Consider the following 22,385-nt stretch of genomic DNA (forward strand, 5'->3'; position numbering starts at 1 on the left):
TTTTACTATAAGAGGTGATAGATTTTGTTTAAAAGATTTTATTACGATTTGTACAATCTACCCAAGATAAAATAAATACCTACGTTATAAGCTTTTAATTATTTTCCCTAAGTCTGAGAAAATCGGTTTTAAAACCGGTTTCAAGAGTAAACTTCGGTTAAACTTGGTTTTGAAATTTCTCGGTTTTATACAAGCCCTACCGAATAGGAGTGAGCTTGGAACTTAAATAGGGATTATTTGTCTTCACGAATGCACGTAAAGGGCCACGAGTCAGAGATTATATATGGCCGGCAAACATTAACATAATTCTCGTGTAGTTCAATTTCGATGGTTTCTGCAATTAATAGTCTCTTATAATTACATTGGACACTGAGTATTTTGGCCTCATTAAATAAAAAAGTATGTTTTTCATTAACAGCATGAAAGGCTAATTCTGACGCTACTGAACAAAAAGCACGAACTGAGGCTGCATGTTGATTAACATGAAAATTTCAACATGCAGCCTCAGTTCGTGCTTTTTGTTCAGTACGCGTCAGAATTAGCCTTTCATGCTGTTAATGAAAAACATACTTTTTTATTTAATGAGGCCAAAATACTCAGTGTCCAATGTAATTATAAGAGACTATTAATTGCAGAAACCATCGAAATTCGAACTTAACGAGAATTCTGTTAAGTTTTTTGTGCCACTGTTCAACATATGGGACAGAAATAAAGTATTTTTTGATATTAATATTGTTGGTCGGTGTATTTTTTTTGTAATCTGCCCTTAGCTTGTACCCTAATTCTGTCTGTTGTAGCAAGTGGGTAACCCCTGTTTAAGAATCTGCTGGTTAATATTTGTATTTCTGAGCCCAAAGCAGATCCCGTCATTGAATATTTATAAGCATTGAGAAATTGATTAAAGATAATTGATTTTTTGTAGGTGAACGGGTGATAGCTGTTATAATGCAAAAGCCTACTGGTGATTGTAGGTTTTCGATAGATGTTAAATTGGATTTTATTTGCATCCTGAGTAAGAGTAAAATTTTAGAAAATTTAATGACTTAGTATCCATATTCTCCCTCTCCAACGTAAATTTGAGTCTAGAATGAATATTATTAAATGAATGTAAAATGTCTTGGATAGTGCTACTATCGGTAATGACTAGAACATCTAAATACCTCCCATAGTATGTAATACAGGGTAGAAAAGACGTCAGATATATATATGTTCAATCATTGTGATGAGATAGATCTCCAATATTAGGCCGCTGAGGCTTAATCCCATTGGCTCTTGACATCTCAAGCTTTCGATTGTGTTTGGCATAAGTCTCCTAAACAAGCTTCCATCTTATGGTTTGCCAACTTTTTTTTTGTAATTGGTTATCAAGTTTTCTCCCTGATCGCTCATTGAGGGTGATGGTAGATGGCCCTCTGTCTTCTAACTTTTCCACTAATCCTGGTGTCCCCCAAGGTTCAGTTCTTTTCCCCACTCTTTTCCTCTTGTATATTAATGACCTTCTTCCATTGTATGGAAATCCTATACATAGTTTTGCCGATGATAGCACATTGCATTCCACTTGCTGTGCTCAATCAGCTTCAACTTCTCGAATATCCGCTACCAATTCCTTAAATGCCAATCTCCAGGTAATTCTCCAGTTGGGCAAAGACAACTTAGTTGATTTCAATCCTTCTAAAACTCAGTCTTGTCTTATATCTTGCAAAAAGGATTCTTCTGCTCCTATGCTTATCTTTGGTGACACTCCAATTTCTAGGCAAAATGATATCTCTCTCTCTCTCTTTTGGGGATTACCCTGACTTCTAATCTCTCTCTCTCTTGGCACAAGCACATTACAAATATTGCTTCCTCTGCATCTAAAAAACTTTGTTTTCTCTTTCACTGTCGGCGTTACTTTTCTTCCAAACAGCTCTTTACTCTGTACAAATCGCAATTCTGCCCTACCATGGAATATTGTTCCCACATCTGGGGCGGTACCCCCAAAACCTCTCAGGCTTCTAGATTCCATTCAGAAGAGGGCAGTTAGGTTAATTAATGACTCATCTCTAACAGAGTCTCTCCACTCGCTGTCGCATGCAGCGGTCTCCACTGCTGCATGCCTTTTCTACAGATACTTCCATGGGCACTGTTCTTCTGAATTGGCTTCTATAATTCCCGCTCTCTCTTCAAAACAGTCCGAACATGTGCTGCCAACCTCCATTTACTGTCCAACTTCGAACTCACAGAACCAACTTTTCATCTTCCTCATTTATTTTTTCAACTGCCGGTATCTGGAACAACCTTCCTTCGTACGTATTTCCTGAAAATTACAGTCTACAGAAGTTCAAGTCTAATGTCAACAAATATCTTCTTTCGTCTTCTCAACCTCCAACCCAAGCACGGTACTGAATACCTCTCGTATTTGGTGTTTTCATAAAAAAAAAAAAAAAATTTGTTTGTACACTTTGTCTCGAAAGGTGATATAGTTGGCTTCGACTAAGAGTTTAATTAAGTGAAAAATTTCCTTAATTGGAAGCCTTATATAATTAATCGGTATCGAGTTATTATTTAACATATCTCAATGAATATCTAATGTGTATTCAATGTTTACATTCGTATATAATGAGGTAACATCTAGTGAGAATAAATTATCATTACCGCCAAGTCTGTAGTCCTGAAGATTATTAAGTAGTGTATCGTAGTTCTTAATTCCAAATTGTATTGCCTGTCCAAAGGGTTTTATAATGCTATATACATGTGTGGCCAAGGATGAAAATGCCGAGTTTCTGTAGGAAGCAATAGGCCGAATAGGAAATCTGGTCTTATGTAATTTTACCTGACCGAAAAGTGCAGGAATATTGTATGTTCTGGCCTTCAATTTCTTTAACTGAGCCATAGTAATGTAGTCGTTTTTTTTTATACGTGGTTAACGTTTTATTGTATTGATTGACCAAATTGGTAAAGAGTGCCGGGTCTATTTCAAGATAAGTGGAGGTATCCGATACAACTGAATCTAACTTATTAATATAATCAGGTTTATTGAGTATTACCACTGTGTCTCCTTTATCAGCTCTCTGCATAATAATGTCTTTATTTTCCCGAAGTTCACATAAAGCTGAACAGTCGTGTATTCAATTTAGAAAGTCTCATTTCTTTTATGTTATTCACCACCTGGTTAACTTGTTGAATAAATAACTGTTTTTGTGGAACATTACTATGTCCAAATTCAATATCAATTATGCACTGTTTTTTAGGTAGTTTGAGGTGGTAAATTGTAATTTAATTCTTTGGATAAAAGTGAAGTTTGGCCTGTTGATATGTTGGTTCATCGAATTTTGGGCGAGTGGGTGTTCGCGAACTAGCTGAAGTATTCTGCGGTAGACCATTATGCATGTGTGTGGGGGGGGGGGGAGGTTGTCACACAACTCGTATGCATTTGGTTGCATGCTTGCGATAATGTATTAGAACTCGTATGAATGTGTCTTGACCCTCCCGATAAAGTATTCAGTTTGTTAACATGTCTATTTTTTCTTTCTGAGGCCTGTGCTTCATGTCACAAATCTATGGAGATCTTCAATACGGACCAATCATTAGGATGCAGATAATTTTTAATTTGTCGCGAAGTTTCCTAACTTGGGAAAGGTATTTTTGTTTATTAGAATACCGAGATCTTAAGACAAGCTTAACATAAAGCGCATATATTACGCGATGATTTGCGTAATATAGTCACGTAATACAATGCTTGCCGGCCATATCTAATTTTCAACTTTTGGTCCTTTACGTGCATGTGCTAAGACAAATAATCCCTATTTAAGTTCCATGCTCACCCCTATTCTGTAAGTTTCATTCCTGGGATCATGACATACTGTTGAAAAGCATTGTCAGCTTCAGGAAGGAAAATTGTTTTGCAATTTTTTTCATTAAATTAATTTTTGAATTAATTTTTGAATTAATTTTTAATTGTGTTAATTGATTTTTAATTATTGTTAATTATTTCTTACTGTAATGTAAGATTTTCGATTTTTTAATTGTTTTCGTTTTAATTTCTGGAGAGTATCATACAGAAGTATTCTATGTATCATATTGAGGTAAACTTCTCTTATTCTTTTACAAATATTGATATTAATGTAGAACATATTGAGCATTATAGCTCTGGTTCATACTATCAAATAAATGATATGTATAAAGGAATATAACAGACATTAAAAAAGCATAGAAGCATAGAAAAAATAGAGTAAAGACAGATAGGATGAAGAAATATAGTAAAGAACAAGAGTAGTATAGAAATGAAAGAAAGAAATTACGATATATATTAAAAAAATTAATTATACACAAATGTAAAAATAGATAAATATATTGTCATATATTACTGTTTACTCCCTGGTGTCATTATTGAGATTCAGCCATCAGAATTGCACAAAAATATAACAATGTGGACCCTCTGTTTCTAACCTAAAGCGCATGCCATATCAAACTACAATTAAAAAATTACGAAATAGGGAGAATTTAATAAAATTAAGAATTTGAAATATAAAAGATAAAGACCAAAAGAAGATAAATATGGGAGAGAATATATAATGCTGGCATGTGGTTAATGTCAAACATTTCTTTATTCTTCTTGCTCTTTATTAGGTGGGGAAATAGGGCAATATAGATCTGTTTATCTGATGATATGGGTCAAAGTAATGCTTGCACCTACCTCAAGGATTCTTGTTTGCTTTTGCAATAGCTGATGCTGGCAGGATATTCTGAGGGTGGTAACATTTCAAATGAGTGGGAAGATAAAGCTAGGAGAAAGAAACCTAAATGGCTCACATCTGGTGAGTATGGGCTTGGCACATCCAGGGTCCTGAGCTGGAGATCATCATTCTTCTCTTTCTTGGTGATTCCCTTCTACTTCTCTCTCAGGGTAACTTCACCCCTCTGTTTGATCAAAATACCTGTCCAGCTGAGCCTTAAACTTATTTAGGCTATCAACTTCCATGACAAGGGATGGAAGTCTGTTCCACCAACCAACCACCCGCTGGCTAAAGGCAAATTTCCGCACGTCTATCCTACATCTGTCTTTCCTCAATTTGAATTTATGCCCTCTCAGGTGATTATTCTGAGCGAGAGGAAGAATCCCATCAGCATTGAGCATGCTCAAACCATTCAATGCTTTATACACCTCTATCAGATCACGTCGCTGGTGCCTAGTCTCCAGACACTGTAATTTGCAAAACTTAAGCCTTTCTTCGTAAGAGCACCCCCTTTGTTCCATTCACTAATCTTGTTACCCTTCTCTGTACTCATTCCAGCAGCTCTACATCCTTCTTGAAATGAGGCCTCCAGACCTGTATACAGTACTCTAGGTGTGGCCTGACCATTGCCTTATACAAGGGAATAATCACCTCCTTATCCCTGCTAGAAAAATTCCTATATATCATTGACAATACACCATGAGCTACTCTTGCAGCCCGTCTGCACTGCTCAGAGAACTTCATATCTGCCTGCACAACCACCCCCAGGTCCCTTTCATTCTCTACCACTGTCAGTGTAGTACCACAGAGTTGATACGTTGCTCTGGGGTTGCTGTTTCCCATGTGTAGTACTTTACATTTGTCAATGTTAAACTTCATTTGCCACCTCTCAGCCCATCTGCTCAACCTTTCCAGATCCTGTTGCAGCAGCATAGTGTCAGTAGTGTCCTTGACAACCCTGCCTACCTTTGTATCGTCTGCAAACTTCGACATTAAGCTTGATATACCATCATCAATATCATTTATGAATACAGAAAACAATAATGGACCCAACACTGAGCTCTGAGGGACTCCACTAATAACATTAGTCCACGATGAGCAGTGTCCATTGATTACCACTCTCTGTCTTCTCCCCCTCAGCCACCCCTTTATCCACAGCAGCAATTTGCCTCCAATGTCACACTGCTCCGATTTGTGCAGCAGTCTTCCATGTGCAACAGTATCAAAAGCCTTTCTAAGATCCAAGTATATAATATCAAAGTTATTCCCTGCATCCAGTTCCTTTGTGACTGCATCATAGTATCCAATCAAATTGGTCAGGCAAGACTTCCCCTTAACAAAACCATGCTGTGTCCGAGCTATAACTGAAGTCTTGTCTAAATGATCCTGCAGTGCTTCTTTAACTAGTGCCTCCATTAATTTTCCTGGAACAGAAGTTAAACTCACAGGTCTATAATTGCTTGTGTCAGCCTTTGATCCTTCTTTGTGAATTGGGGTCACATTTGCACATCTCCAGTCTGCGGGTACCTCCCCTGAGTCCAAGGAAGCTCTCATAATTATGGCTAACTTTTAATTACTTCCTCTACTGCCTCCTTTAATATAACTGGATAGATCCCATCCATCCCAGGTGCCTTTCTTGTGTTTATCTTCAACAGTTTCTCCTCCACTTTACTCTCAGTTATTACAAGATTCTCTAGCTTACTGCTAGAGTTGAATACACCCCTGGCTTTCCCCTCGCTAAATAACTCCTCATCTCTGCCATATGCCTCATTAGTTCATCTGACATCCATTTTGGCCTAAACCTTGAACAATATTTCTTAGTTGGTATGTAAAGCCTAGTAGCTTTCAAGATAAGTTCTTTGAATGCTTCCCATTTTGAATTTGCTGTTGGTAACATCATCAGTTGGTCCCACTGTATAGAATTTAAATACTGTCTCAGTCCATCGTAGTCGCCTTTACGGAAGCAATAACCCTTCCCTTTACCCCTATTGGTAGTTACCTCTTTGAGTAAATCCCACTTCAGCACACTGTGATCACTGCCACCTAGTGGTTCATTTATCTGCAGATTCTTAATGCATGAAGAGTCGCTGCTGATAATCAAATCAAGAGTATTCCTCCCTCTAGTTGCCTCCCGAACATGCTGATGTAGAAAACAATCATCCAATAAATCCACAAAAGCCTTGCTAGTGTGTGAGTGACCAGCCCCCAAACTCCAGTCAATATCTGGGAAATTAAAATCTCCCATTATAAGACTCTGATTTACTGGCCCACTCTATTTCCCTGTACAGTTTCTTATTATACTCATCAGAGTCATTAGGCCTATAGCACACTCCTACTCTCAATTTTGATCTCCCAATGCTTATGTCACACCAAACTGACTCGACACTGCACTGTCCAGCGATGTCCACTGGCTTCACTTCCTTGGACTTTATGTATTTCTTAACTAATAGCATAACCCCTCCTCCCTTCCTATCCAGTCTAACCTTTCTGTAGACGTTGTACTCCCCAAATTCCAGTTCTGCATTCCTTATATCTGTGTGACACCAAGTCTCTGATATCCCAACAATATCTGCCCCTGATGCCCCGAGCAACACCTCAAATTCATCATATTTATTTACTGAACTCCTAGCATTGGTGTATGCTGACGAGGCTACTAGAGACGGTCGTGTTCCAAGCCGCTAAGTGGATTTTTCTTATTTATTGATTGGAAATTATTGTTTTTCTAAAACTTTTGATTTAAATTTAGTAGTATAACATTATTTTGTGATTTTCTGATTAACTTGGTGTAATTATTCTTTACTCGGCCTTGTAATTGCATAAAAGTATCGGTAAAGGTTTCCACGTGTTTCAACTCCGGTACTGTTCGTAATTTTCCCGCCATTGTGATACGATAGTTGTATGCCGTACTGGATAGCGTTAGTTGAACTTCGTTAGCACTTAAATTGTACGTTTAAATAAATACATATAACGACTTAGATTACAAACGTAATATAATTAATTATATTTAACATAATTAATAACATAACATAATTAATTAATAAATTAATAGAATCATGACTCAGACCAGAGCAGCAAAGCAAAAGGCTCAAGCTAATGGAAGCGCTGTGGCTCAGAGCAGAACTGAGGGGGGGCAGTTGTCCTCTGACTCACAGCCTTATAAAATGCACTGTTTGCTTGATGTTTGCAGAGCAATCGGGTACGGGACATGATACTGCCAAGGGGGATGTCTTTGTGTGTGCGCGATGCAAGGAGTGTATCGATATCAGGCAACAACTCTGCGTTCTTGTGGGCCTATATGAGAGCTTGAAGGACAGGGTGGATGCCCTCGAAGAAACTAAATTGAGGGGCCCATCAAGCTCTCAGCTGCCCACATCAACGCCAGAGCTTGCACTTGGGCATCGCGTGACACAAGACAACCCCCAAGGCAGAATGCGCTGGTCCCGAAGGAACTAGTAGTTGTTGGTGACTCTATTGTCAGGGAAACGGGGAACATGCTTTGTAAAAAAGATAGGTGGAACAGGACCAGGGTATGTCTGCCAGGGGCAAAGGTTGATGACGTTGTAGAGCGAATATCATCTTATAAGGGCACAAAAGGTGATATAGTTGTACACGTTGGCACTAACGATATTAAGAGTAGGAGACCGGCAGAATTACTTAACAAGTACAGGTCACTGTTGAACAAAAGCCGAGAATTAGGCTTGAATTTGAAAGTGTCTGCAATTCTGCCCAGACACGATAGGAGGGAGTATATGATGAGAGCCTTGTCGATCAATTCGGCCCTGGAAAGATTGTGCAAGGCTCAAGGGGTAGAATTTTTTTCAGCCTGGACTGTACTTGTTAACAGGAGAGATTGCTTCTACAGGGATGGGATACACTTAAATAGAAAGGGTGCAAGAATATTTGCTGATGCTTTCGAGGCAGTGTTAGGTGGGTCGGAAAACTGCTAGCTTGGGGGGAGACAAACACCAATAGATTGACAGTAGCCACTGGCAGAGGTGAAAGAGATTCTTGCACTGCTTCTATTAGAATGAGCAGAAGCCTGAAAAACAAGATGCATGGTATTTCAGAGACTGCTGGGAGCCATTGCGGTACAAGTAAACACATGGGTTGTGTTAGGGTAGCTAAGAATAGAAACAGGTGCAGGTATACTTGTGTGTACACCAATGCTAGGAGTTTAGTAAATAAATTTTATGAATTTGAGGTATTGCTCAAAACATCAAAGGCAGATATTGTTGGGATATCAGAGACGTGGTGTCACACAGATATAAGGGATGCAGAAATGCAATTTGGGAAGTACAAAATATAATAGCAAAAAATATTTTGCATCTACAGAAAGGATAGACAGGATAGGACGGGGGGATGGGTTATGCTATTAGTTAAGAAACACATAAAAACCAAGGAAGTGAAGCCAGTCGACATTGCTGGACAGTGCAGTGTTGAGTCAGTTTGGTGTGACATAAGCATTGGGAGATCAAAATTGAGAGTAGGAGTGTGCTATAGGCCTAATGACTCTGATGAGTATAATAAGGAACTGTACAGGGAAATAGAGTGGGCCAGTAAATCAGAGAGTCTTATAATGGGAGATTTAATTTTCCAGATATTGACTGGAATTTGGGGGCTGGTTACTCACACACTAGCAGGGCTTTTGTGGATTTATTGGATGATTGTTTTCTGCATCAGCATGTTCGGGAGGCAACTAGAGGGAGTAATACTCTTGATTTGATTATCAGCAGTGATTCTTCATGCATTAAGAATCTGCAGATAAATGAACCACTAGGTGGCAGTGATCACAGTGTGCTGAAGTGGGATTTACTGAAAGAGGTAACTACCAATAGGGGTAAAGGGAAGGGTTATTGCTTCCGTAAAGGCGACTACGATGGACTGAGACAGTATTTAAATTCTATACAGTGGGACCAACTGATGATGTTACCAACAGCAAATTCAAAATGGGAAGCATTCAAAGAACTTATCTTGGAAGCTACTAGGCTTTACATACCAACTAAGAAATATTGTTCAAGGTTTAGGCCAAAATGGATGTCAGATGAACTAATGAGGCATATGGCAGAGAAGAAAAATGCATGGGATACTTACAAATTAACACATGACACAGAAGCCTATGATAGATACAAGTTGATATGCAACCAAGTTACAAAGGAGGTTAGGCAGGCGAAGGCAGATTACGAGAAATCCTTGGCAAGGGATGCAAAGAAAAACAGCAAAGAGTTCTTTACTTATGTAAACTCTAGAAGGAAGGGGATGAATCAGATTGGTCCACTTGATATTGATGGGTCAACTGTTGATGATCCTGCTCAGGTAGCTAACAAACTAAATGAATATTTTGCATCGACATTCACACATGAGGAGTTATTCAGCAAGGGGAATGCCAGAGGTGTATTCAACTCTAGCAGTAAGCTATAGAATCTTGAAATAACTGGGAGTAAAGTGGAGGAGAAACTGTTGAAGATAAACACAAGAAAGGCACCCGGGGTGGATGGGATCTATCCAGTTATATTAAAGGAGGCAGCAAAGGAAGTAAGCAAACCCTTAGCCATAATTATGAGAGCTTCCTTGGACTCAGGGGAGGTACCCATAGACTGGAAATGTGCAAATGTGACCCCAATTCACAAAGGAGGATCAAAGGCTGACACAAGTAATTATAGACCTGTGAGCTTAACTTCTGTTCCAGGAAAATTAATGGAGGCACTGGTTAAAGAAGCACTGCAGGATCATTTAAACAAGACTTCAGTTATAGCTCAGACACAGCATGGTTTTGTTAAGGGGAAGTCTTGCCTGACCAACTTGATTGGATACTATGATGCAGTCACAAAAGAACTGGATGCAGGGAATAACTTTGATATTATATACTTGGATCTTAGAAAGGCTTTTGATACTGTTGCACATGGAAGACTGCTACACAAATTGGAGCAGTGTGACATTGGAGGCAAATTGCTGCTATGGATAAAGGGGTGGTTGAGGGGGAGAAGACAGAGAGTGGTAATCAATGGACACTGCTCATCGTGGACTGATGTTATTAGTGGAGTCCCTCAGGGCTCAGTGTTGGGTCCATTATTGTTTTCTGTATTTATAAATGATATTGATGATGGTATATCAAGCTTAATGTCCAAGTTTGCAGATGATACAAAGGTTGGCAGGGTTGTCAAGGACACTACTGACACTATGCTGCTGCAACAGGATCTGGATGGTTGAGCAGATGGGCTGAGAGGTGGCAAATGAAGTTTAACATTGACAAATGTAAAGTACTACACATGGGAAAAAGCAACCCCAGAGCAACGTATCAACTCTGTGGTACTACACTGACAGTGGTAGAGAATGAAAGGGACTTGGGGGTGATTGTGCAGGCAGATATGAAGTTCTCTGAGCAGTGCAGATGGGCTGCAAGAGTAGCTCATGGAGTATTGTCAATGATATACAGGAATTTTTCCAGCAGGGATAAGGATGCGATTATTCCATTGTATAAGGCAATGGTCAGGCCACACCTAGAGTACTGTATACAGGTCTGGAGGCCTCATTTCAAGAAGGATGTAGAGCTGCTGGAACGAGTACAGAGAAGGGCAACAAGATTAGTGAATGGAACAAAGGGGTGCTCTTACGAGGAAAGGCTTAAGTTTTGCAAATTACAGTGTCTGGAGACTAGGCACCAGCGAGGTGATCTGATAGAGGTGTATAAAGCCTTGAATGGTTTAAGCATGCTCAATGCTGATGGGATTCTTTCTCTAGCTCAGAAAAATCACCTGAGAGGGCATAAATTCAAATTGAGGAAAGACAGATGTAGGATAGACTTGCGGAAATTTGCCTTTAGCCAGCGGGTGGTTGGTTGGTGGAACAGACTGCCATCCCTTGTGGTGGAGGTTGATAGCCTAAATAAGTTTAAGGCTCAGCTGGACAGGTATTTTGAACGAACAGAGGGGTGAAGTGGAAGTGGGTTTTTTTTTTTTTTTTTTTTGGGCTGATACTGCATAAGCTTGCTTTCTTGCATCAAATGCCTCTACTAATGCTAATGCTAATGTGTACACGCAAGTATACATGCACCTATTTCTATTCTTAGCTACCCTAACTCAACCCATGTGTTTACTTGTACCGCAATGACTCCCAGCAGTCTCTGAAATATCCTGAATCTTGTTTTTCAGGCTTCTGCTCATTCCAATAGAAGCAGTGCAAGAATTTCTTTCAAATTGGGTGGATTGCAGAGTGAGGGCAAATACATTGGAATTATGGAATACCTTTAAAATAAAAATGAGGCCATAAATGTATACATACCATTAAGAAAATATTGGAGGAGGAGGATGACAAAATGGATGAATACAGAGCTGGCTGGAAAAAGATTGCATGGGATAGTTACAGAGCGGGGAAGTACTGAAGTCTTCAACAGGCAAAAGTTGATCTGTAATTCCACAAATAAGGTTGTGTAGACAAAGAATTTTTCATGTATGTGAATATAACAAAGAAGAAAGCTGATCTGATGAAAAATTCATCAGATCAGACCCTTTTGCACTGGGAGTTGCAAAGTCTTAGATAACTCAACTGATGTTGTGGATGATTTGAATAGATACTTTGCACTTGTCTTTACTAACAAAAGACACTTCATGCTGAAAGGAGGCTACACGAGCAAGGCTGAGCCATGTGAAATTAGTGATTTTGAAATTACAGATGGCAATTTATTAGAAAAACTTGAACATAAAGGCAATTAAGGCTCCCAGAGTTGATTGCATATACCAGTAATTTTGAGTGAGGCCACCAGGAAGTGTATTAAACCATTGAGGATAATTATGAGGGCCTCTTTGGACTTGAGAGATTCCTTTGGATTGGAGAAGTGCCAACATATTTCCAATACGGATAAGGAGGTGATTATTCCCTTGTATAAGGCAATGGTCAGGCCACACCTAGAGTACTGTATACAGACCTGGAGGCCTCATTTCAAGAAGGATGTAGAGCTGCTGGAACGAGTACAGAGAAGGGCAACAAGATTAGTGAATGGAACAAAGGGGTGCTCTTACGAAGAAAGGCTTAAGTTTTGCGAATTACAGTGTCTTGAGACTAGGCACCAGCAAGGTGATCTGATAGAGGTGTACAAAGCCTTGAATGGTTTGAGCATGCTCAATGCTGATGGGATTCTTCCTCTTGCTCAGAATAATCACCTGAGAGGGCATAAATTCAAATTGAGGAAAGACAGATGTAGGATAGACGTGCGGAAATTTGCCTTTAGCCAGCGGGTGGTTGGTTGGTGGAACAGACTTCCATCCCTTGTCATGGAAGTTGATAGCCTAAATAAGTTTAAGGCTCAGCTGGACAGGTATTTCGAACGAACAGATGGGTGAAGTGGAAGTGGTTATTTTTTATTTATTTATTTTACTTTATTTATTTATTTTTTTTTTTTTTTGGCTGATGCTGCATAAGCTTGCTTTCTTGCATCAAATGCCTCTACTAATGCTAATGCTAATACATAAAGGCAGTTGTAAGAGTAAAGTTGGTAACTACAGACCAGTTAGTCTGACTTCAGTGGTACGAAAAGTGTTAGAGGCAGTGATTAAGAGTGCAATCCAGGACATTCAGATAAATATGTCATTCTGAAGGACATACAACATGGCTTTGTTATGGGAGAAAATCATGTTTAACTAACTTAGTAGGCTATTTTGACACAGTTACTCATGAGCTGGATGTAGAGAACAATTTCAACATAGTTTATTTGGATTTTAGCAATACATTTGACTTGGTCAGTAATGATGACAGGTTACTGTATAAGCTTGAACAGGTTGGAATTACTGGTAAAATTCCAAGATTGGTTTGCTTCAGGGCAGAAGATTGTGATTATTGGATATTCTTCAGATTTGTGCAACGTCTGGAGTGGGGGTCCCCTCAAGGATCTGTTCTTAGACCACTGTTGTTTCTCATTTTCATAAATGACACCAATGAAATAATAGAAACTGCCATATCAAAATTTGCAGATGTAAAGATTGGTAGAATTAATGATCAGTGCCAAGCACCACTCCGTCAGGATAACTTGAACAGACTTCAAAATTGATCAGAGAAGTGGCAGCCTTTAATGCTGCTAAATGCAAGGGCTTACACTTGGAGAACACCAACTCCAAAATAAATTATGCACTTGGTGGGCCTGAATTAAAAACTGTACAGGAAGGAAGGGATATGGGAGTTAAGATATGGGCAGATATGAAGTTTTCTGAGAAGTGTAAACAGGCAGCCAGGAAAGTGCATGGTGTCCTATCATGATTTATCGAACGTTATTCCTGTAGAGATAAGGAAGTCATAATCCCACTGTATAAGGCAATTGTAAAACCACATTTGGAATACTGTGCCCAAGTATGGAGATCTCAGTTGATTGAGCTTGAAAGGGGCCAAAGATGGACAACTCGCATTCTGTAATCAGCAAAAGGGTGACTTACGAGGAAAGATTGATTATGTGGGTTACAGAGCTTGGCAACCAGGCACCTCCAAGATGACTTGATTAAGGTTTATGATGCTCTGAGAAGGGTTAGTGAATGAATGTAGTTGGAATTTTCACTGGCACAAAGAATTTCTGAACTAGGGGCACCAATTTCAAATTGTAGGGGAATAGGTTTAGAGTAGATTGTAGGAAGTTTTCTTTTAGCCAGAAAGTTGTTGATAGCTGGAACAAGTTGCCTTGCAGTTAGTTGAGGCTGAGAAGTTGAATAAATTCAAAGGTCAACTGGATTAGTTATCTATGTGAGAAGGGAAGCACATAATTTGAATTTGCTTACCTACTTTTTTTTTTCCCCTTGCAGCAAAAGCCTGTGGCTTTCTTGCACCATACAGGAAAAACTATTACTGGTATGTATTTAGTTTTGAAGATGATTTGATTGTCGAAATCATATCGCACTATTTATACCTTGTATTAAAAAAAAATTGAACAGTTGTAACACCTGTATTGGAGGTAGCATTCAAACCTGCATCCATTATTTCTTTGGCAAGTACATTATCCCCCAGACTGATCTTGGTAGTATGGGTTAACATTTTGGCTTAGCACTGGTGACTGTCATTGTGTGGAGATTGTAGGGATTAGAGCTACTGTATTATATAATAACAAGTAACCCACAAATACTTGAGGCTTTGTGGATACCTTTAAAAAACCAGAATTTTCAAAAATCTGGCATGTGCTAGGTTTCAAGCATGCTGGATTTAAGAGGTTCTACCATAGTTACATTAATGGTTGTAGTAGTTAAGAATAACAAACCTGAAAACCTGATATTTATTATTTGTTCAAATGTTTCTTATCCATTTTAGTTATTCATTTAGTTGCCAGTGAATAATTTAAAGTACTTACCATTCTTGTTTTGTATAAGATAATAGTAGGCAACATTAGTTATAAATTTAAACCAAAGTTTAACACTTGAATAGCTTAATGTTTACTAATAATAATAAAAAAAAAAATGTGGTTTCAGATCAGAAGATGTGGAAAAATTACATATAACGGAATACACAGTTAATCCTGGACAGGAGAAAACTGGACCAAAGGACTTTGAACTTCTTAAAGTTTTAGGAAAAGGTGGCTATGGGAAGGTAAAACTATTTTCCAGAATATTTATAAGTAAGACGGTTGCTGTTAAACAAATATATATTTGAGCACATAGCTGAACCCACTTAACACATGAACCTGAAATATTAGTTAACATAAAACACATATTGGGTCTGTTACAGCCCCACGCTTTTCAGTGAATATTCATTAATTCAACATGAAAATATTTTTTGGTTGTTGGAAAAATTAATGTATGCACAATTCATAAAATAGCATGCGATACTTTTCTCATTCTTTATCTTTCAAAGACTCAACATTCCCCTGAGATTTTCCATTGCTCCGCTACTGCGGAAAATCTTAAGCTCTTCAACTTTCCCGGTCCCTGTGTTTCCCATTGTCACTGGCTATAGTCGTTAGTAGTGCAACAGTTGCAACCATGCACTTATGATCTCATGGCAGCATGCTAATTACAATACTGTAAACAAATCCCTCCTAAACATTTTAATCCAGGCCTCTTCAGTTGAGACTGTAGTTACTCGATGTCAGGCGGAAGAAGAGGGAGGGAGGGACCCTCTCTCTCTGCCTGAGATTTCCCCCCATGAGTTAATCTGGGTTTACAGCCTGCATAATATGCAAATTGCCCATAAACACACATTTGTACAGACACAACATACAATAGTGCAGTATGATCTGAGTTGCTGATGTGCTTAAAACCCAATAACAACCAGCCTTCTATTCCACTAGTCTTTCCCCTTTTGTAGAATAGTAATAGTATTCTACAAACCTAAAAATGTTTGTAGAATACATGGGTAGAACCCATGTTTAGTCTCCTAAAAACAAGGACCTAAAAAATTAAATCCTTGAGGTTGTCACAGACATTCTCTCAGATATGCCAGACAAGCTGTACTTGCTACCTGGGAGTCTAAAACGCTGATGGAACTGATATTCAGGTGACAGTCAAGTCAAGTGGACCCAATTTTGGCAAAGTTCGGATGGTCTGTAACAGCCAAATCCTCTATTTGCACCTTCACGATGATGGGACACTCAGTAAACCTGAGTATAACTCCCATGCACAAGCACACTGTGGGTGACCACCCAGGTGTGAACCAACTTAAGCAGGAGTGAGGTGTGGCGCCTTCACCACATGGAGGAATGCCGCACCCGCTGTGTTACCAGGCAATACTAGGTGGTAGATGACTCTCATCAACCAGTGCCAGCAGTGCGTAGCACATGCTTCTTGATTATACTGGGATTCAAGCCCATCACCACCAAATATGGAGGATGCGGAAAGGTCAGGGAATGACCACCGCATATTCCCGGAGCAATATGGCCTTAGTTGCTAATGCTCCTAAAAAGCCAAACAACCAACCAATCAACCAGTGCAATACCACCACTTGGCTTATTGGAGGCTTGAAGTGGTGGAACCCATGTTTAGTCTCCAGAGCTAAGTTCTGGTCAATCCTTCGCCCATCTCTTCCATCATGCAGTATGACTGATGACTTTTGAGGTTATGATGGACATCGTGGCGAGATCCAATCTTCCTTACATTTCGAGGATACAGCTCTAAAATGGTGTTCGCAGGCCAGCCGCTAGTTAGTACACCGGACCAAACCTATTGGTAACTCTTTAGGTGGTTTCCGGATCAGCTAGTGTGTAACCTTGCCAACTCTATTCTGCCAGATAGTGACTGGAGGGAGTACTAGTAGTATGCGGGGGTGGGGGGGCATTGTTGAGGCCACGTTATGTCAAGGATCTGGGTATATTCTTACCATGTGTACCCCATATCCAAAAATTTCATTACTTCCTACAGCACGTCCCACCCACTTTTTCTTACTATTGAATACAACATGACTTGCCAAACTAATAGAGTAAGCTTATCTCTCGAAAAGATCTAAACCTCCCAAACACTTCCTAGTTCATTTGACAAAAATACGTGGTCTCAATTCTAATCTCAACGATGTCCATTTCCACTTACAGTCTGCCAAACCCCATGTACTTTTTCTGACAGAATCTCAGTTATCGGTTGATTCAATTACTGCTCATTTTAGTTGGCCAAATTATTCGCTGTATGATTCCTTTCACCTAAAAGGTGGTACTTATGCACATATCCATTCCGATGTTCCCTGTCAGAGACTTGGTAATTTGGAATCTCCTGTTTTCGATCTTTTCTGGCTTAAAATCTCTCTACCTCATTGTGTAAAATTCATCTGTTGTCTCTACTGTTCTCCCAACTCCACTAATCACTTGGAGCTCTTTGACTTCCTCTCTTTGCAACTTGACTTTCTCCAGTCCAGCTTTCCTATCAGTGAGGTAACTTTCCTTGGTGATTTTAATGTTCACAACTCCAGCTGGCTTCCGTTTTCTTGTCACACTGACCCCGCTGGTTGAGATGCTGAGGCTTTTGCAATTACTAATGACCTTGCACAGATTGTTCATTTACCTACCAGAATACCGGACAATCCTAACCGTACAGCCAACATGCTTGATATTTTTCTCACAAACAACTCCTATGTACACGGTCGAAGTGAGTGGTACTTTAGGCACCTCAGATCACAACTTGGTGATTGTCTCTTCTCCAATGGAGCCTTTTCTCATGGCTATTCCCAACCTCGTGTTTGGTATTACAAGAATGCAAAATGGAATGACCTGTGAGATTTCTTTTCCTTGGTCGGATTATTGTTTCAAAACTTTTGATGTCAACGTTTGCTCAGATTGTGTCAGTGAAATTATTCTTGTAGGAATGGAATCCTTTATTCCACGCTCTAATTGTAAAATCTCGTCCTTTATTTAAACCTTGGTTTTCCGATAAATGTGCTAAGGCTGTTCAAGAGAAGAATGTTTCATGTCGTAATTGGCTTGTTTCCAATTCTTCAGTTTCATTTTCTGCCTACATTAAAGCTTGCAACGATTATAAAGCAGTTATTAATTAGCTCAAACTAGATTTTGAACAGACTAAGAGTAGAAAACTTGCTTCTTGCACTAATAGTAGCCGAGCATTCTGGTCTCTTGCCAAAGCTATTGGCCGCAACTTTTGCCCATCTCTGCTCCCACTTCTGTTAAAACCAGATGGTTCAGTTGTCACTTCAGCCATGGATAAAACTGACCTGCTGGCATCCCATTTTTCTTCCAACTCATGTATTAATGATCTTGATAAAACACCTTCCACTATTCCCAACACGCTTCATTCAATAGCTCCTGTGGTCTTCCGTCAAAAGGATGTCAGAAGGATTTTGACGAATCTTGATGCTAAGAAAGCTTCAGGTCCTGATGTTATTTCTCCACTTGTTCTGAAAACCTGTGTCCCTGAACTTACTCCTGTTCTTTGCCGCCTTTTTTCATTTTTTTATTCCAAAGGTATTTTTCCTTCTGCTTGGAAATTTACTCATATCCAGCCAGTTCCTAAAAAGGTCAACAAATCTCTCCCATCCAATTATCACCCCATTGCAATTACTTCTACTCTTTCTAAAGTAATGGAGAAATCAATTAACTGCCAAATCTTAAATTACCTGAGGGTTACTTAAATTACTAGAAACCTTCCATCTGATCAACGATCGCCAGTATGAATTGTCATTGTCGATCCACTGGTGATATTCTGGCTTATGTTACCCATTTATGGACAAATTCAGTGGAAAAGTTCGGTGAAACACAAGCAGTTGCTCTTGACATCTCAAAGGCTTTCGATCATGTTTGACATAAAGGTCTTCTAAACAAGCTTCCAACTTATGGTTTGCCAACTGTTTTTTGTAATTGGTTATCCAGTTTTCTCTCTGACTGCTCACTGAGGGTGAGGATGGTAGATGGCTCTCTGTCTTCGAACTTCTCCCCTAATGCTGGTGTCCTCTGAGGTTCAGTTCTTTCCTCCACTCTTTTCCTCCTGTATATTAATGACCTTCTCAATCAGCTTCAACTTTTCGAATATCCGCTACCAATTCCTTAAATGCCGATCTCCAGGTAATTCTCCAGTGGGGCAAAGCAACTTAGTTGATTTCAGTCCTTCTAAAACTCAGTCTTGCCTTATCTCACCAAAAGGATTCTTCTGCTCCTATGCTTATCTTTGGTGACACTCAGATTTCTAGGCAAGTTGATATATATCTCTTTTGAGGATTACCCTGACTTCTTATCTCTCTTGACACAAGCACATTACAAATACATAGTGTTAGGGTCAGGCACCACCTGTGATTTCTCACATCTTTGCCATATGTACGCTGTGAAGAAATACAGAACTACTGTAAATGCCAGAAAAATGTTCTCTGTTGTATATGACATATTGCGTTAGGTTCTGTTGGGTGTCCTGGCATTTGGCCGCAGGGCCCCTGGTGGGACCTCACATTGCCCGCACACACCGCTAGGAGGCAGCCAGGCTGCCCTTTATTGTCTGGCTGGTTTCTGCCAGGGTCGCCTGAGTGTCCTGGACAAAGACACTCGTTAAAAAAAAAAAAAAAAAAAAAAAAAAGGAAGAGAAGAGAAGGCCTGGGGAACAAGAGGAAGGGGGGTCTGAATGTGAGGAACATGCTAAAGTGGACAGATAGAGAAGGCAGTCCACCCGAGTAAGGAGAAATAGGGGATGGGTAGAGGGATCAAAAGTCACAGGGGCAGGCGCCACTGTGTGAGTGCCAAAGGCCAAGCACTCTCTGGGAGTCAGCTTTTCAAGGAGTGCCAACCATGATGATGCCAGCATAGTATTTTAATCTTCAGTCTTACCCCCGCTATTCGCGGTATCTGTATTCGCAGTCGCAGATTTAATATAAAATGAAACCTAAAAAAATGTGAATTTTAAAGCGCTGTGAATATTTTCCGCCATAAAAAGACATGGGCGTGGCTAAAATTATCTTTGCCTGTCAAAACAGCGCTCAGTTGGTGGGGGAGAGGGGTGACAAAATCGCAAGCGTGAATGTTTCTCGCTTATCCTTGTTCAGTATGTGTTATGTGTTTGCCATGGAAGGTTTCGTCGTTTGTTTTTAATTTATATGCTTATAAATTGAATAAATTTATCAATTTATAAATTGATATGCTTACAAAAGTGGTAAATCTACCATTTTACAGTGTAAAACAGACTTTTTCGAGTGTGTTAACGGAAGAAAGTGACTTTATTTGGACAAGTTCTTTCTAACCTGTACAAAAATATGCCTACGAATAACAAGGGAATGTGAATGTGAAATGTGAAAATATCAAAGAAGGTGATGACATTAGCAAATAAAATTGAGTTATTAGACAGAATTTCTAATGGTGAAAGTGTCTCCTTGGTGGCAAAACATTATAAAATCAATGAGTCAACGGTACGATCAATCAAAAAAATCGGAAGAAAAAATCTGCCATAGTGTCTGTGAAAACGCGCTAATTGCTTCAAAAATTTGCTCTGTAACTTGTGATGTTAAATTAGAAAAAATGGAAAAAACTTTAAATCTGTGGATAGAAGACCGAACTCAAAATAAAATTCTGTTAAGTTCACTCATCATTCATGAAAAGGCAAAACTCCTTTATCAACACTTTAGCGAAACTGGTGATAGCACTGACGGGATAAGTTTTTTAGCTAGCAAAGGCGCTGGTTTAAATTTTCTAATAAATATTACATTTAATATTAAATTGTTTCTTATTTTCATTTGATGCCATATGCTTGCATTTCACTATGTACATAGTCATATTATGAAGGTACATATAATACATACATAGACAAAAATTTTAGACTAGTTTTTCTTATATATTTCATACTTTGGAAAGGAACCCCTTTGTTACTAGGTGCCTCTGTAGCCAGGTGGGAAGGAGCAGCAGTGCGTAGCACACGCTTAGACCCGGGTTCGAGCCTGTCACCACCAAATACGGAGGATGCGGAAAGGTCAGGGAATGACCACCGCATTTCCTGGAGCAATATGGCATTAGTTGCTAATGCTCCTAAAAACCAAATAACACACACACCTTTATTACTATGGGAGCCATAAATCAGTATTCACGGCATTTCTCAGGAACATAACCCCCGCAAATAGCGGGGGTTTACTGTATTGCTTCCTCTGCATCTAAAAAACTTGGTTTTCTCTTTTGCCTTCGGCATTACTTTTCTTCCAAACGGTTGTTCACTCTGTACAAATCACAAATCCGCCCTACCATGGAATATTGTTCCCACATCTGGGGTGGTGGTGCCCCCAAAGCCTCTCTCAGACTTTTAGATTCCATTCAGAAGAGGGCGGTTAGGTTAATTAATGGCTCATCTCTAACGAAGTCTCTCCACTCGCTGTCTCATAGATGTACTGTTTCTGCTGCATGCCTTTTCTACAGATACTTTCACGAGCACTGTTTTTCTGAATTGGATTCTATAATTCCTGCTCTTTCTTTCAAAACCGTCTGAACATGTTCTGCCACCTGCCAACATCCATTTACTGTCCAACTTCAAACTCACAGAACCAAGTTTTCATCTTGCTCGTTTATTCATTCAACTGCTGTTTCCTGGAACAACCTTCCTTCGTATGTATTTCATGAAAATTACAGTCTACAGAACTTCAAGTCTAAAGTCAACAAATATCTTTTCTCAACCTCCAACCCATTTTCAGTACTAAGTACTGTAGATTCTATTACCTCTCGTGTTTGGAGTTTTCAAACACGAGAATACCTTCACCATTGCACTATATGGTGAAGGTATTCACCATATAGTGCAATTTTTCCTACACTGGCAAAAAAAACAGGTAGATATAAGAAAATACAAAATATGTTTCGCTCCTGACATAGGTAACTGTCCATTGACCTTTGAATTTATTAAAACTGTCAGCTTCAATTACCTGCAAGGACAACTTGTTCCAGCAATCAATGACTTGTTGGCTAAAAGAAAACGTCCTACACTGTAATTTAAACCTCAACCCTTGTAATTTGAATTTATGATCCCTGGTTCTGGAATTCTTTATTACAGTGAGAATTCTACGTTCATTTTGCTAATCCCTCTGAGGTGCCTGGTCTCCAAGCTCTATAGCCCGCATAATCAGTCTTTCCTCATATGGTTGTCTTTCTGCTCATCTCACCACTAGAGTTGCCCATCTTTGGACCCTTTCAGGAAACTCAATGTCTTTTTTCAGATGAATGCTCCATATTTGAACACAGTATTCCCAATGTGGTCTTACAATTGCTTTATGCAGTGGGATTATGATCTCCCTATCTGTACAAGATAACGTTCAATA

At 39.3% G+C, this 22,385-nt stretch overlaps 1 protein-coding gene across 4 annotated transcripts in view; it reads left to right on the plus strand.

Annotated features, from left to right (window-relative positions):
* The window catches only part of LOC150089037 (ribosomal protein S6 kinase beta-1-like), a 213,800-nt gene that overhangs the window by 22,857 nt on the left and 168,558 nt on the right, over positions 1-22,385 (plus strand). For all 4 annotated transcript variants that reach the window (XM_090369789.1, XM_090369788.1, XM_090369787.1 and 1 more), the window contains exon 3: positions 15,152-15,269. In XM_090369789.1, the coding sequence (XP_090225915.1) occupies positions 15,152-15,269 (118 nt within the window). The remainder of the gene's footprint in view (positions 1-15,151; positions 15,270-22,385) is intronic.

This window comes from Mastigoproctus giganteus, chromosome 3, assembly GCF_048544385.1.
Source record: "Mastigoproctus giganteus isolate SK-2022 chromosome 3, ASM4854438v1, whole genome shotgun sequence".
NCBI lineage: Eukaryota > Metazoa > Arthropoda > Arachnida > Uropygi > Thelyphonidae > Mastigoproctus > Mastigoproctus giganteus.